Source organism: Epinephelus fuscoguttatus, linkage group LG7, assembly GCF_011397635.1.
Source record: "Epinephelus fuscoguttatus linkage group LG7, E.fuscoguttatus.final_Chr_v1".
NCBI lineage: Eukaryota > Metazoa > Chordata > Actinopteri > Perciformes > Serranidae > Epinephelus > Epinephelus fuscoguttatus.
In genome coordinates, this window is record NC_064758.1 from 10,085,354 (window position 1) to 10,099,509 (window position 14,156).

At 43.2% G+C, this 14,156-nt stretch overlaps 1 protein-coding gene across 2 annotated transcripts in view; it reads left to right on the forward strand.

Annotated features, from left to right (window-relative positions):
* The window catches only part of agrn (agrin), a 302,452-nt gene that overhangs the window by 267,160 nt on the left and 21,136 nt on the right, over nt 1-14,156 (forward strand). For both annotated transcript variants that reach the window (XM_049581026.1, XM_049581027.1), the window contains 9 exons: nt 1,469-1,588; nt 1,782-2,219; nt 3,707-3,899; nt 5,694-5,909; nt 6,912-7,141; nt 9,327-9,461; nt 12,092-12,182; nt 12,524-12,688; nt 13,739-13,850. In XM_049581026.1, the coding sequence (XP_049436983.1) occupies nt 1,469-1,588; nt 1,782-2,219; nt 3,707-3,899; nt 5,694-5,909; nt 6,912-7,141; nt 9,327-9,461; nt 12,092-12,182; nt 12,524-12,688; nt 13,739-13,850 (1,700 nt within the window). The remainder of the gene's footprint in view (nt 1-1,468; nt 1,589-1,781; nt 2,220-3,706; nt 3,900-5,693; nt 5,910-6,911; nt 7,142-9,326; nt 9,462-12,091; nt 12,183-12,523; nt 12,689-13,738; nt 13,851-14,156) is intronic.

Here is a 14,156-nt window from a genome sequence, read left to right on the forward strand (position 1 = left end):
TGTTTTTCCCCATTTGTATCTTTTTTTTTTTTAAATTTTCTTTTCAGTGCCAACTAAATCCCATGCTTGCAACAATTGGCCCTAGTGTTAAAAAAAACCACAACCTAGATGTTCACAGTGGTATTTGTTATTCGTCAGAGCCAGGAAAAGTTCCCTAAATGACCGTGCCGGTGAGATGTTGGCTTGTGCTCTGAATCAGCGCCTCTACGTGTCACCTGTACAGTTAAAGGTACAATTTGTGATTTTAATAAATATAGAAGTGTGCCCAAAAAACTCGTAACAGGAATGAAACCTGCTCTCTAATTGATTGACAGGATTCTTAACACAGTGACCAACACTCAACAACAACTGTTACTAATGTTTTTTCAATCTGTTGAGGGTTTGTTTACATCATGAGTGCTGTAATCCCAGGCTTATTAACTCCTACACTCACAAACTGCTGACTTTCTTAATTATTAAGACAGTCTTGTATGTATATGAGTTAAGTTCAAAAGGATATGGTTGATGCCAGTGCTGATCGGAAAGCTTCGAAGCATCGAAGCTTTGATTGTTGCTATGGTAACAGGCGACCACATCAGTATTTGAGTGGTTCATTTTTGGTTCATTTTGATTATATTAGTTCATCTCAATCTAGGGTACTTGAACTTAGCGATAGCTTTATGACTCTGACTTACTCAACTGACAGTTTGAGCACATGTGATATGCTAGCAAGATGCTGAAAATGTCAGGCGTCTGGAACAGTTTCAAAGTGTGCCACATATACTAAAGGAAAGTGGCATATATCACAAATCTACAATGAGCTTGGCAAATTACCTGGAAGCTGTAAGTAACAAACTGTTAGCTGCTTAGCTGTCTTGCAAAGTGTTCTTTTTTTCTAGCTGTTATGGCCAAGGTCACTGCAGCCTGCATGTCAACAAAGTGGCTGATTGTCACATTATTCAGGTGCATCGACTGAAAACCATTTCAGAAAAAGTCAAACTTATGGAATTAACTTTGATTACCCCTCACCCCACCCGCACCCCCTCCTCCTTGAACCTTTTATTAGTCGTGGATATTTCCTTCTGAAGTTTTGATGACCAAAACCTGATTTTCAGGTTGACGCCACAACTGGGCCTTTAAGGTCCTTTTGTACCATACAAAATGCCACCCCCCACCCTTTATCCCCCCCCTTTTTTATGACGGTCGTTCAGTGTCCTTCATACCCTTTGTACGGGGCAAAGTTAAGCGTTGCTCCTCCATGGCCTGTAAAGCGAACATCTGTAGCGAACGTTATGAGAGCGATTCATCTGGAAAAAAGCCGGACAAGCGGCGGGTGGAGGACAAGTGGTCCCTGGAGATCCTCCACCTGTCATACACAGGGCAGTCTGATATATTCATTGTTCCGCTAAAGAAGCAAGAGTCTTGTATTTGCTTTGGAGCACTCCTTAGAGGCCTTGTCTTAAGTGGTTGTACCTCTTGTTTATCGTAGATACAAGATACACAGTGGAGGACATCGAAGGAGCCCTGCTTAAACAGCTGAAGGCCTCTAAAGAGACCAGCATTGCCGTGAAGAAGCCAGAGGACGAGAATATTCGCTTCACCAATTATGGTAATACAGTATGGACTTAACAGGAGTGTGTGGGGATTAATAAAATGAAAAGGGGTTTTAAGTTATTCATGAGGTGATTTATCAAAGGTTTTACGGGTCTTGAGCAGGAAATCTCAGGACCGCAGGCTCAACATACTTTAACGTCTCTTTTTCTTTGTCTAATTTCCATTGTTCTCTCCGGCACCGTTGACAGGCCTCTCCTCCATTCCCGTCTTCACCACTACTACCACCACCACGGCATCGGTCACCACAGCTGCTCCCACCACCACCAGGCCTCCGCAAACCACCCCATACGTCACCCGCAGGCCTTACAACGGCAGACGTACGACCACAACCTCCGCGCCAGTCACCACACCACCACCACCCACCACCACCACCACCAGGCCTCCGCCAACCACCCCGTATGTCACCCGCAGACCTTACAATGGCAGACGTACCACCACCACCAGCACTACCACGACCGCGCTGCCTCCAGCTACCACCATAGCCCATGTTCGGGGCAAGCTTCACCACAAGGCCCAGAAGCCCTGCAGCTCCCACCCCTGCCTCCATGGGGGCACCTGCGAGGATGACGGCAACGACTTCAGCTGCAAGTGCCCCGCTGGGAGAGGAGGCTCCGTGTGTGAGAAGGGTGAGCCAGCTTTCTCTTTCTCCTCATACATTATTTCCCTCTCTTATATTTGTTATCACTCTCAAAAGTTTCAAAGTCTGAGCTTATTTCAAACTCATCTAAGAAAATGAGCTGGAACAGACTTTCCTTATAATTTTGTACTATTGTAATTAGCAATTACAAAGAAAGCACCAAAGGCTGACGTTTACAGTGATTTTGCAGGAACTAAGAGGGTTTGAGGCACTCCACTTTCCATTGTGCCAATCATCCCTTTTAGCTGTTCCATAATCACTGCTAACCACATCCTCAAGTGCTTTAATATATTTATAAAGTAGCAGAAACACACCATTATAATAAAAAAAATCAAATATTAAAGGATTATTTAATGAAACTCTTATTGTAAAGAAAAAAAGGACATATATTCCTTCTGTTAAGCAGTAGGTTTGTGTAATTGTAGCTTCACAAAGTGGCTGCAAAGTGACACCGTGAGTAGCAGTGTGAATAATGACTTTCAGTTAGTGCTGGAATATGTAAATGCGCTGTTATGTGGTCACAGATGTGGATTTATTGGGTCATATTTAGCTCAATGAGACAACAGCAATCAGAGCTCTAGACAGGGCATCAGTTTTACACTAGATTTTTCAAAAACTTGAGAACAAAGAGTTTAGGTGTGATCGAGTCAGACACAACATCTGTCCTCCTGCGCTTCAACCTCATCTCAAGTGATTCAGACAGGTTCAGCACTTCCGAAGTAAGCAACCGCTGAGCCCTTCACCAATTGCAACACAGAATCCAATCAGCACCACGGAGAAAATCATAAATCAAGCAGAAGTTCTTGAGAAGCACAACTCTTTTGTTTCCCCCCTCTTACCCTACTTTGGGATTTTTGGGGGATGAGGAACAACCTCACGCAGCTGCATCTTAAGATAATTGACACTAATTGCTTTGATGGGGATTAGCTGGTGAGAATCAGTGTGTGTCTTTGAGTTAGAGTGGCTAAATGAAGTCACACATACACGCACGCTCACACACAAACTGCGCGCATCCAGCCTCCCCCGAATCAATCAAGTCATTAGAAAAGAGGGAGCTCATCAGCTGCCATTCTCCTCAGAGAGACGGACAGAAAGACAGATGGACGGAGAGAAAAGGAGCCTGGGGAGAAAATGGATGATAATAATCATAATTGTCGAGTGGCGGAAAAACAAAGGTTTTCCTGTGTGTGTGTGTGTGCGCGCGCAAGTACTTGAATGTGTGTGAGTTGAGGGTGGCTGTAAAGCTCAGCTCCTCCTCTTTCTCGACCTTCTCCTTTTGATAAACTCGTCAAGCATTTTGGAAAAACGCCATTCCTCAAATAATCTGACAGAAAGGCTTATTTCTCTGTCATCAAGAGCCAGTGACACACCACCTCCGCGCACACTTAATTATGCACATTAAACGCCTATTACGCCACGATAAAGCAAATCATTTAGTAACGACAAGATTGGCTTGTTGTCTTCGTTCCCCCACAGTGATCAGGTACTTCATCCCATCATTTGGGGGCCAATCATATTTGGCTTTCCAAACCATGAGCGCCTATCACACGGTCCGCATCGCCATGGAGTTCAGAGCATCAGAGATGACGGGCATCCTGCTCTACAATGGCCAGGAAGGCAAGAAGGACTTCATCTCTCTGGCTCTGGTTAACGGCAAGGTGGAGCTCAGGTGAGTACTGTGAGACTCAGGAGGGGAAGCGGGTGATTCTTTTGCTTTTATTTGATTAAATCTGATGAAACTTAAATGATGCCCTGTGGGAAAACGGGGTCATTGCAGCAGCAGCTGAGAGAGGATGTAGATAAGAATAAAACAAATACAGAGCACTGAAGATAATGAGGCAAATAATTACAGCAAGTAAACATGTTGAAAACACCACTGCCAGAAAATGTAAAAAAAAAAAAAAAAAAAAAAGACACAAAAGCTTCTTGACAGATTTGAAGGCTAAGGCTACAAAGGCACGCTAACAGAAATGTGTTCAAACTAGTAGATAAGCCAATCACGTGATCACGTTTACAGATGGTGGGAACATATGTACAGAAATATGTGCAGGATGTCCAAATTTGCTATTTCATATGTAGTTTGTAAACACATACATTAGGAATGAAGGTTTATATACTGTTTGTATTCACAGATGGGATCAGTGACCTCTGGAAATGCATCCAGTAATGGCTCATAGATGCATGTGACTCAACATTTTACAGTAGGATAGAGGCCACATATAGTACTTATGAAACAGTGTTGGGGAGTAATTAACTACATGTGCTGTAATTACTTGTTTAACTACAGTTTGCAGTTGTCAGGTGGCAGATTAACCACATTCAAATCTCAGTAGCGTTTTCAGTAGTCAACTGCTTTGGGTCATGTAGTTAATTTACTTAACTACAAACTACATATTATTATTTTGTATGTTATACTGGATCCAATTCAATCTGCATGCTCTCAGTTTAACATTTGTAGCCTCAGAGCGAGGCTCACTCCTTGTGACTATTAAAGTGACTGTGATTTGTTAAATTGCTGCAGTGCCCCTTTAGGTTCTAGGTGTAACAGGGTTTAAACAAAATGTTTTTTTAAGGCCAGCAGTAGACTGGCAGTAACCAAAAAGGTTCATCCAATTTGTTTAAATTGGACCATTTTCCTGCCAGTAACCTGTGAAAACACTCAGTATTCATCGTTGCCCCACAGCAGCATTGTATGCATAAAAAATAATTTGGGGGTGAGGCAACATTCTCAGAGGAGACCTGAATGGACTAATTAGAGATTCTGCGGCGTGTCTGCTTTGGACCTATTATTTCAAACACTCTCCGCTTTCCTTATCTTTTGGGTCTTATGTTTCACCCTGACCCCTCCAAGCCCTTTTCAGTTCCTCCCAACCTGGCCAGGTTAGATTTCTCTATTCAGAGAGAAATCAATAGCAAAGTAAAGGAGATCATTAGTCACTTGTGCTTTCAAATGGAGCTCTGCCTCAATTCCAGAAATACAGCTGTGAGATTACCACCCACAGCTCTGCAAATCCAAGACGTGGGGAGAAGAACTAATTATTTGTGGCAGATAATTGCTCTCAGGTTGTGCTAATACTACCGTATGTGTGGGTGCACATACACGATAGTTCTTTTCTGTGATGATATGGCCTTTTCTGCAACAAAACCTCATTAGATAAAAGGTTTAATTAAAAAAGAGGGTGTGAAGACATTTTTTAAGTGAGTAACTGCATCATTCCAGTCACATAGTTTGGAATCCCAAATGGGAAATCCTGTACCTTTTTTCTTTCATCCCTCTCCGTCTTGTTAAACAATATGAGCAGATATCTGCTCGTCATTAGGCGCTGCATGATAACGAGCAAACATATTGGGTGGAAAATAAGCCCCTGGAGTGCTGTAAACTAATATGAAGTGTGCCGCAGATGTAATGTGATTGTTGGACAAAGTTGACTGGATGAATATGCTTTGTTTGTCTTCTTCTCAGGTTCAACACAGGTTCAGGCACAGGCACAGTGATCAGCAAAGTTAAAGTCAATCAGGGCCGCTGGCATCAGTTGGTGGTGACGCGCAACCGCCGCAATGCAATGCTCAGCGTGGACAACGAGCCACACATCGAGGGCGAGAGTCCACGCGGCACAGACGGCCTTAACCTCGACACCCACCTGTTCATCGGGGGAGTGCCTGAGGAAATTAAGCTGGAGTAAGACCATCTATGTACAGTTACACGTTGTGATAACTTTCAAGTCAGGAAGAAAATCATACAGAAAGTCAGTTAACTGTGGCTTCTCTTAAATATAAATGAAACCTACACAAAATTAATGTCTTGGATTTACAATAATTAATGGTTAAAATATTTCTTAAGGTGAATTTTAGATCATCCAGTATAGAACACTATTTGAGAGTTATAAAAGTATACTGTAAGTAGATCATAGGTAGCTCTATGATTAACCAGTTAATGAAATTTTGGAATCTTGGAAATTTCTTCGACCTCACCTCATCCCTTTTTGTATATTAAAGCTGCAGTTGGTAACTTTTATGAAAATAACTTAGTGTCATATTTACTGAAACTGTCACTACATACACACAGTAACTACAATCACTGCTTGTAAACTGCATTGCGTATTTCTCACCTTAGATGTTTTCAGACACATTTTTGCACACTGTTTAGCTATAAAATGAGAATGTTCGCTCAGGGCGGTGCTCTGTTTTTGGCTCAAGTGTTTTAAACATGGTGGCATGGTGACAAACGTTCTCATTTCACAGCTAAACAGCACATTAAATATATTTTTGAAAACATTTGACACAAGAAATAGGCAGTGCACTAACAGAGTTTTGATTCATATTTGATCAGGGCTGCCTATTTGACAGTTTGACTGCAGTTTACAAGCAGTGATTGACAGACGTGTTAGAGACTCCTCGACTCTGATTGGTTGTTTTTGTTCACGTGCAGTAAGGCCGGTAAAAGCACTGTTAAGAGGCAGAGAAATATGATTTATTAAAAGTGACCAACTACAACTTTAATGTACATTGTTGCATTAGATGTATCCTCAGTATTATACAGCATACACCATATAGTATATTCTTTACACTAAGCTCATTGTTATTGAGTAGTGGTCAGGAGTGTAATAATTAAAACTAGAGGCTGTGTCAAACTTTGTGTTAAAAAAGACATGCTTTATCTTTCCCCTTTTTTTCTCCTAAGTGTGAGGGAAAGGACAGAGGTGGCCACAGGTCTGGTGGGCTGCATCCGCTTACTGGATGTCAACAACCGGCTGCTCAACCTACAGGAGAACGGGGGTGACAGTCTGTATGGCAGCGGCGTGGGTGAATGTGGCAACAACCCCTGCCAGCCAAATCCTTGCAAGAATGGTGCTGCATGCCAGGTCAAGGAGGCAGAGATGTTCCATTGCAAGTGCAGCAAAGGATTCTGGGGTAAGATGCCAATAAAAGGATAGCTTCCTTACAGAGGTGTGGACTTGAATCACATGATTAGACTCAAGTCAGACTCAAGTCACAAATTTAATAACTTTAGACCCGACTTGACAACATTTTAAAAAAGACTTGCAATTCGATTTTGACTTTGAAAGATTAAAAAGTCTGTTTTTTAAAATGTGCGCCATTCATTTCCTGAATCAACTAACATTAACACAGTCTGACTCTCAATTTCCTGGATGCACTTTGTTTGAACCAATCCAACAGGATCCAGTCAAGTTTCAGGAGAGAAATATAAAGAACTAATGGTACATTACTGAGTGTTGGTTGGAAAAAATACAAAAGATAAGGTTGTTCACATACAAAAATTCTGCAGTGGTAAAAGAAAAATGAAAAAAAAAAAATGGATTGTGGTATGCAAAATGTGGAGATCAAAGACACAACAACTTCCGACAAATTTAACAAATAAATAAAACTTATGTGTATATGTATTATGCTATTACTTGGATGTCATAATTTATGAAATTATGACTTGTTTATGACTCATAACTTGAAGTTTCAGACTTGGGACGTACCAGTCTTGAGTGAGAGCTTGATTTGGGACTTATGTGCAGAGACTTGAGACTTACTTGTGACATGTAAAACAATGACTTGGTCCCACCACTGGTTCCTAACGATCATACTGGGATTTCTAGACAGTCAAGAGGTTAATTCCAATGCGGGCACATAAGTAAAAAAGATATCAGACTTTTCTAACACCTTGTTAAAATTATGTTTATATGTCTACTTTGCCTTCTCTTCTGGGATTCACTATGGTCATGACTTACTCACAAATCCTAAGTAAGCTTGACAGCCTAATTTGACAGTGTAACTCATGCCCCCAGCAGGAGAGCTGGAAGTCATTTTGTAAACACCAAAACCGTCAAATCTGTGTGTCCGACACAGAAACGAGAGATTAAATGTTGACGCACTACAGAAAACATGAAAACTTCCACCAAACGCTCAGTGATTGGCCTTTGGCCTATCTCTGCTTCCACATCCCTTCCTCCTTTTTTATCCTTCCACCAGATGCCAACTAACAAGCAACTCAGAGAAAATATAGCTACGAGCAGACACCAGCAGTGCTTAGCCAAGCGTGCCCCTTGCTGGTTGAACCACAGCCTACTGCTGAAAAGTTTCACACCAGAACCACATTAATTGTCAGAGTTAACTTTCATGCTTGAATAGTAAAGGATTTTGTACTCACACGAGGGCAGCCTCGTGGTTAGGGAAACAGCCTCTCAGCCAAGTTTTAAGAGCCTTGTTCCTTGAATTTAAAATGTGGATCAATAAAGTATCACATTACATTATTATTGCCTTTCATATAAGAGGTGCTTTTATGTTTTGTTGTTATTGAGAAGCCTTAGAAGAAGTAAAGATAACCCTGCACTCTGAAGAAGCATTGCTGTGATCAAAGTTGTCTTGGCAACACGGCGTGAAGTGAATGGTGATAATGAGAATTGGACCATTGCCTGCGGACTTGCATTCAAGTTAATTTTGACATCATGTCAGTTTTGAAAGTGGCCAAGATTGCGCATCTCGAGGGGAGGGACAGATCACAGAGAGCCCGAAGAGAGGATGAATGGGTGGAGAGGGTTGTAGTTAGAGGGAGGACATGTCAGGACAGGCGGATAAATGAGAGAGGTGAGAGCGTCAGAGTAAAAAGTAGAGAAGGTGTGGAAAAAAGAGCTGTGGTAGGGAAGAAGTGAGAGTGGAGAATAAAAGCTAGCTTCCAAAAGAGTGAGTGAGGAAAAAACGGGGGAGCCCTGTGAGCTCAGCGGGGATGGGGTTCATTAAAGCGCTCTCCTCACCACAGGCTCTGACTGCTAAAGTAATGACGGGTGAATTCAGATGGGCTGTGGCAGAGGGCAAAACCATCATCCACCAGACGCTCCCGAGCCTTTCCCACAGTCGGCGTTGGCCCAGAAACATGGCCGCATGGTGGGGAGGCTCTCCACTGTTTAATCTGGATGTGTAATATTTCCAAATCCTATTAGAAAATGACCTCTATTACAGAGAAAATCCGCATACCCCGCTTTTTTGTCTCCTCCTCCTCTCAAATGGAATAAAAGAGAAAATTGTTGAAAATGGTGGTGGGTTTCTCATGGGGGATTTGTATGTGTGTGTGTGTGTGTGTCTACTGTAGGTCCAACTTGTGCTGATGTCCATGACCCATGTGAGCCCAACAGGTGCCATCCATCCTCCCAGTGCCAGGCGATGCCCGAGGGAGGCTACAAATGCGAGTGTCCCATGGGACGTGAAGGGAGGCACTGCGAGAAAGGTAATTGGACTTAACACTGTGTATTCTGGTGTACCTCCTAAGCTTCACGCCTCAGTTGTTGTCTCTAGTGCTTATCAAGGAGTACCAGTGTTATGGTCCAGAGTCAGCAGAGTAGCATCCTCCTCAATTTTTGCCTCTTTTCCTCGTTTTTGCTTTCCGTTCTGTGACATTTCCAGCCAACCTGAATCAAACAGGGAGATCAAATGCAGAAAGAAGCAGTCCGTCGGGCCATTCACCACATTGACTTGACTATACGCTTGTTAGTGTTAGCGACAGCAAAGCCGCAGCCTTCCTCCACTCCCTCTCTCCCTGCTTATCCGCCCACAGGTGTTGTGTTCAAACGTGTTTGCTACTTAGCTCCACATGGCAGAACCGGGACGCGGTTGGGGAAAAGACCAGAGCACAGCTCAGCTGCTTTTGAAGTTCATCATTAGCATTTTTGGCGATGTCGCATTCTGAAGTCTACCCATGTTTTTTCCCTCCCTGGCTTTGTAGATACTGTCATGAATGTTTGCTGAAGTTGACTTCTGTAACTGGGAATAAAGAGAATACAGTAACATGCACATTTATTTATTTATTCAGGTTATAGCTCAGGGACATTCCTAACAAAAGAGAAACACGCACCCTTGTACCCCGGGGAATTTAGAAAAACCAGATGGGAATAGCCTCCTTCCAAGCCCCGAGTCCCAGTTAGCAGGTGATTAAAATAAATTGAGGTGAACCAAAATCAATGCTGTGTGAGCGAGAGCGTCTCCCATTCCAAAAGGCTATTTTTTCGCTGGAATCAATGAGATGACTAATCGCATCAGTCCTCTCTGCCCGCAGTGATTAATGGGAGCGTCAGTCAGCCCGAGTGTCAGCCCCAGACAGGAGCTCACAGATAAGGCGGCAGTCAGGCAGATGTACCCTCTGAGGGCTGCGCTGAGAACAGTTAAAAAGACAGGTAGCTTAGAGCCCACTCATCAGATCCTGAAGGTGAATTAGTCGTAATATTAAGAGTGTGTAACCCAGTGTGTGCGCACGTTCATATGAGCTATGGTTTCCATTTCAATTCAGCCAGGGTTCGTCAGTGCTGCTTGCTGCTATAATATTCACCATCAAGGACTTTTCTCAAGGGTGTTCCAATAGTATTGAATGGCCTACTTTCCTTGGTGCTTTTACGCTGTGATAGTGTAAATCATTACAATTTAGCGATGAAAGAAGGATCACTTGGACTCAGCCGGTCCTTGAGAAAACTAACTGCAGGGGGGGGGAACTTGAATTTCAACAATGTTTAACATTGAGCTCCTTAGCTACATTAAGCCAGAGACCACTTAATGTGCCTATGTGTGCGTGAGTGTGTAAGAGAGCGAAAGAGAGTGTGTGTGTGTTTCTGATTCACACTGCATGCAATTCTGTTGAAGAGCTGATTGATTGGGGGGCGGGATCATGAGCTCTGATTGCAGCTACAAAGTATTATAACTGGCAAAATGTGCATTTTGCCTGCCTTGTTATTGCCTTTCCTAATTCTATATTGTTTTGATGGGTTTTATTGCAAGTGCTAATTAGGCAGCATTACTCAAATACAAACAAAATTACCTCAGAGCTTACCGTCAACCTGAGCACTAGATGCAACAGCTTCGTGAGTATTGTTTTTTGAGGCATTTACTTCTGCCTTTAGCAAAGGACAGCTGTGAAAACTTCAACTTGACGAACTTTTCTTGGTCATCAAGGGCAACTCCCCATACGTCATGTGGGTTTTCCTGGTCATTCAACTCATTCCGATGCCTGGACCTGTGGTGACTTATTGATTGCGGTGTTTTCATTTTGAAACACAGGGTGAAAAAGAGAGAAACCTCTCTGCACTCCTCTAGAACATTCTAAGCCGCTCTTTTACTTTAATAGAGTTCAGTTTAGTGCATGAATCCTTGTTGCGTATGCAAGACTATTTTTCCCACTCCTCCATGGTGCGTGCCATCATCATTAGCAGTCTTCTGCACAATAGCTAATTAGCTTTCTCATCTCCGTCTGCCTTCCCCATCCTGACTCAACTCAGCTAATCCCAGCCAATTACGAATAAAAGCTTTTCTTGCCGGCTACATAGGTATGTGTGTTAGTTTGTGTGTGTTTGTGTGTACGTGAGCTTCTAGTGTTGCCTCTGAATGATGGTAGTTTTTGCAAACGACACCATAAACACATACCCCCGGGTGACACTTGACTGATTTTTAATGTCAAGCCACTTGTTAGAAGGATGGCACGGTGCCTGTCCTAATCACTCCAGACAGCCAGAAACGGGACAGCCAGACATAGACCCATCGCAAAGACATGAATTTGTAAAAAGGCCTGCCAAAATACAATGGCTGCATTATTTCATGGGTCCCGGCTGTGGTGTTAAACTCTACACGTCTCCAAAGGTTCTTTGTTACACTGTGGCGGGCTGTGTAATCAGTCTGACATAAGGGTTTTTGAATTTTTTTGTTTGAATTTCTGTCAAGAGAAAGTCTTAATCCCAAAGGCTATGAAAACACAAATCCATCTCTTTCCATAACGCTGACAGGCCCCTGAAAGATGTACTGACTATCCCTGAATTTCAATTCTGTCAGCAACAAAAACGGGACCTGAGGATGAATACAGTCTCTTTGTTTTTCCAGTGGCTGAGAGGAGAGGGGCTTACATGCCACTATTCAACGGAGACTCTTACCTGGAGCTGAAGGGGCTCCATCTCTACGGGCATGATCTGCGGTAATCCCATATCTCTGCATGAAACACACCTAGTCAAGACTTGCATGTATTACTTAACACGGGATACTGTGTAGTTTTCATAGACTAAGCTTGTTCTGTGCCTGAGGCAGCGCTGCCTGCTTTAAGCCTGAACTGAAGACAATGTCACACAAATAATACAACGTCATGTAGGCCTAAGCACCGAGAATATATAGTATCTCTACCTCATTTCCATATAGACAGAATACCAGTGCACCAAAAACAAGCAAGCAAGCATCTTTTGTTTAAATCTCAGGTATGTATAGTAATGTATCTCTGACTCTTGCCCGTGTTTAGACGCTTTGCTTATTTTGTTTCTGCAGTCAAAAGGTCAGCGTGACAGTGATTCTCATGGCCAATGACTCCAACGGTTTGATCTTCTACAATGGCCAAAAATCGGACGGAAAGGGAGACTTCATCTCTCTGTCACTCAATGAAGGGATCCTGGAGTTCCGCTACGATCTGGGGAAGGGACCAGCCACCATCAGGTTAGCATCATCTGAAAGTCAAAGAAGCTTTAAAGGGACAGTTCTCCCCCAAAATCACAAATACCAGTCATTTTTTTTCTCTGACCTGCAGTGCTATTTATCAGTCTAGATTCTACTCATGCGTCTACACATGGACAAGAGACTTGGTGTTGCTAGGTGAGCTAGCTGTAGATGCACAGTTCTTCTGCCCAGTGAAAATAGTTCCAACATGGAACTGCTCACAGTAAGGTCTGTGGATTATCTTGAGTAATGTGCTGGTGACTTCTGGAAAGAGACATTGCTGTTGAGTTTTTTCAAATGTATTTTTTGGCAATTTGAGCACCACAAGCCGAGTGCCATCTAGTTCCATTATATTGGAGAGAAGGCAGACATCTCTATGGCTGATATCCCCAGCACTCTGCAACTCACACCAAAACGATCAATAGTAATAAACAGCACTACAGGTAAGACTGACTTTGGGGGCGAACTGTCCCTTTAACATAGGTTTTTTTTTTTTTTTTTTCCCATTGTTAGTACTCTATAAGGGTCCATGTCATTGGTCCGACAACCCATTGGTTCGACATCCCATTAGTCCGACTGCGGTGCTGAACGGCTCGCAGCGGGCGTATGGTGCGCCGCGACCGGCTCTGGGTCAGCTGGGAAAGGCTTGAGGCGAAGCAGGCTCACGGCTTATGTGTTTGCCACTTTCTTTTTCATTTTAACCCACACCATGATCTTTTCCTGACCCTAACCAAGTGGTTTTTGTGCCTAAACCTAACCAGACCTTAACCACAGGGCATCATGATGATTTCAGAACAAGACTTCGGAACAATGAGTTTAATATGGTCAGAACAATGGGCTGTCAAACCAATGGGCTGTCGGACCAATGGGCAGTTCCCCTCTATAATGACAAAATAAGGAAAACATATTTTGTGAACATGCTACTGATTAAACTACATACTGATCACAGCAATGTGTTTTTAATGAGCTTGTGTTTCCTAGTAGATGACCCACCTGAGTGTCTGTGTATGTGTGCGTGTGTGTGTGTGTGTGTGTGTGTGTGTAATTCAGGAGTAAGGAACCAATCCAGCTGAACGTGTGGAACACCATCAGCCTGGAGCGCTCCAACCGCAAAGGAGAAATCATGGTGAACAAGAAAGACCCTGTCAGAGGAGAGGCACCGGTAAGAAAGAGCAAGCTAACAGGCTCCTGCTAATGGTGATCTTGGGCTGATGGGCCTGCTCTGTGTCTAGCCTTGCTTGTGCCATATTTACCGTATTTGTTTGATCATCTGCGTGCTCTTATCATGACATCGCCACAACCTGGGCTTCAGTGCTCCTTTTTTTGCCCTTGTAGAGGCAGTTCAACTTGCCGCTTCAGGCACAGTTGAATCAGCAAACTTTCCTCCCTTTGCTAAGGTTTTCCACACCGCTTCACAACATGTCGTTCTGCCGGCTTGATTTGCTGAAAATATGCCGCTATCCCCCGA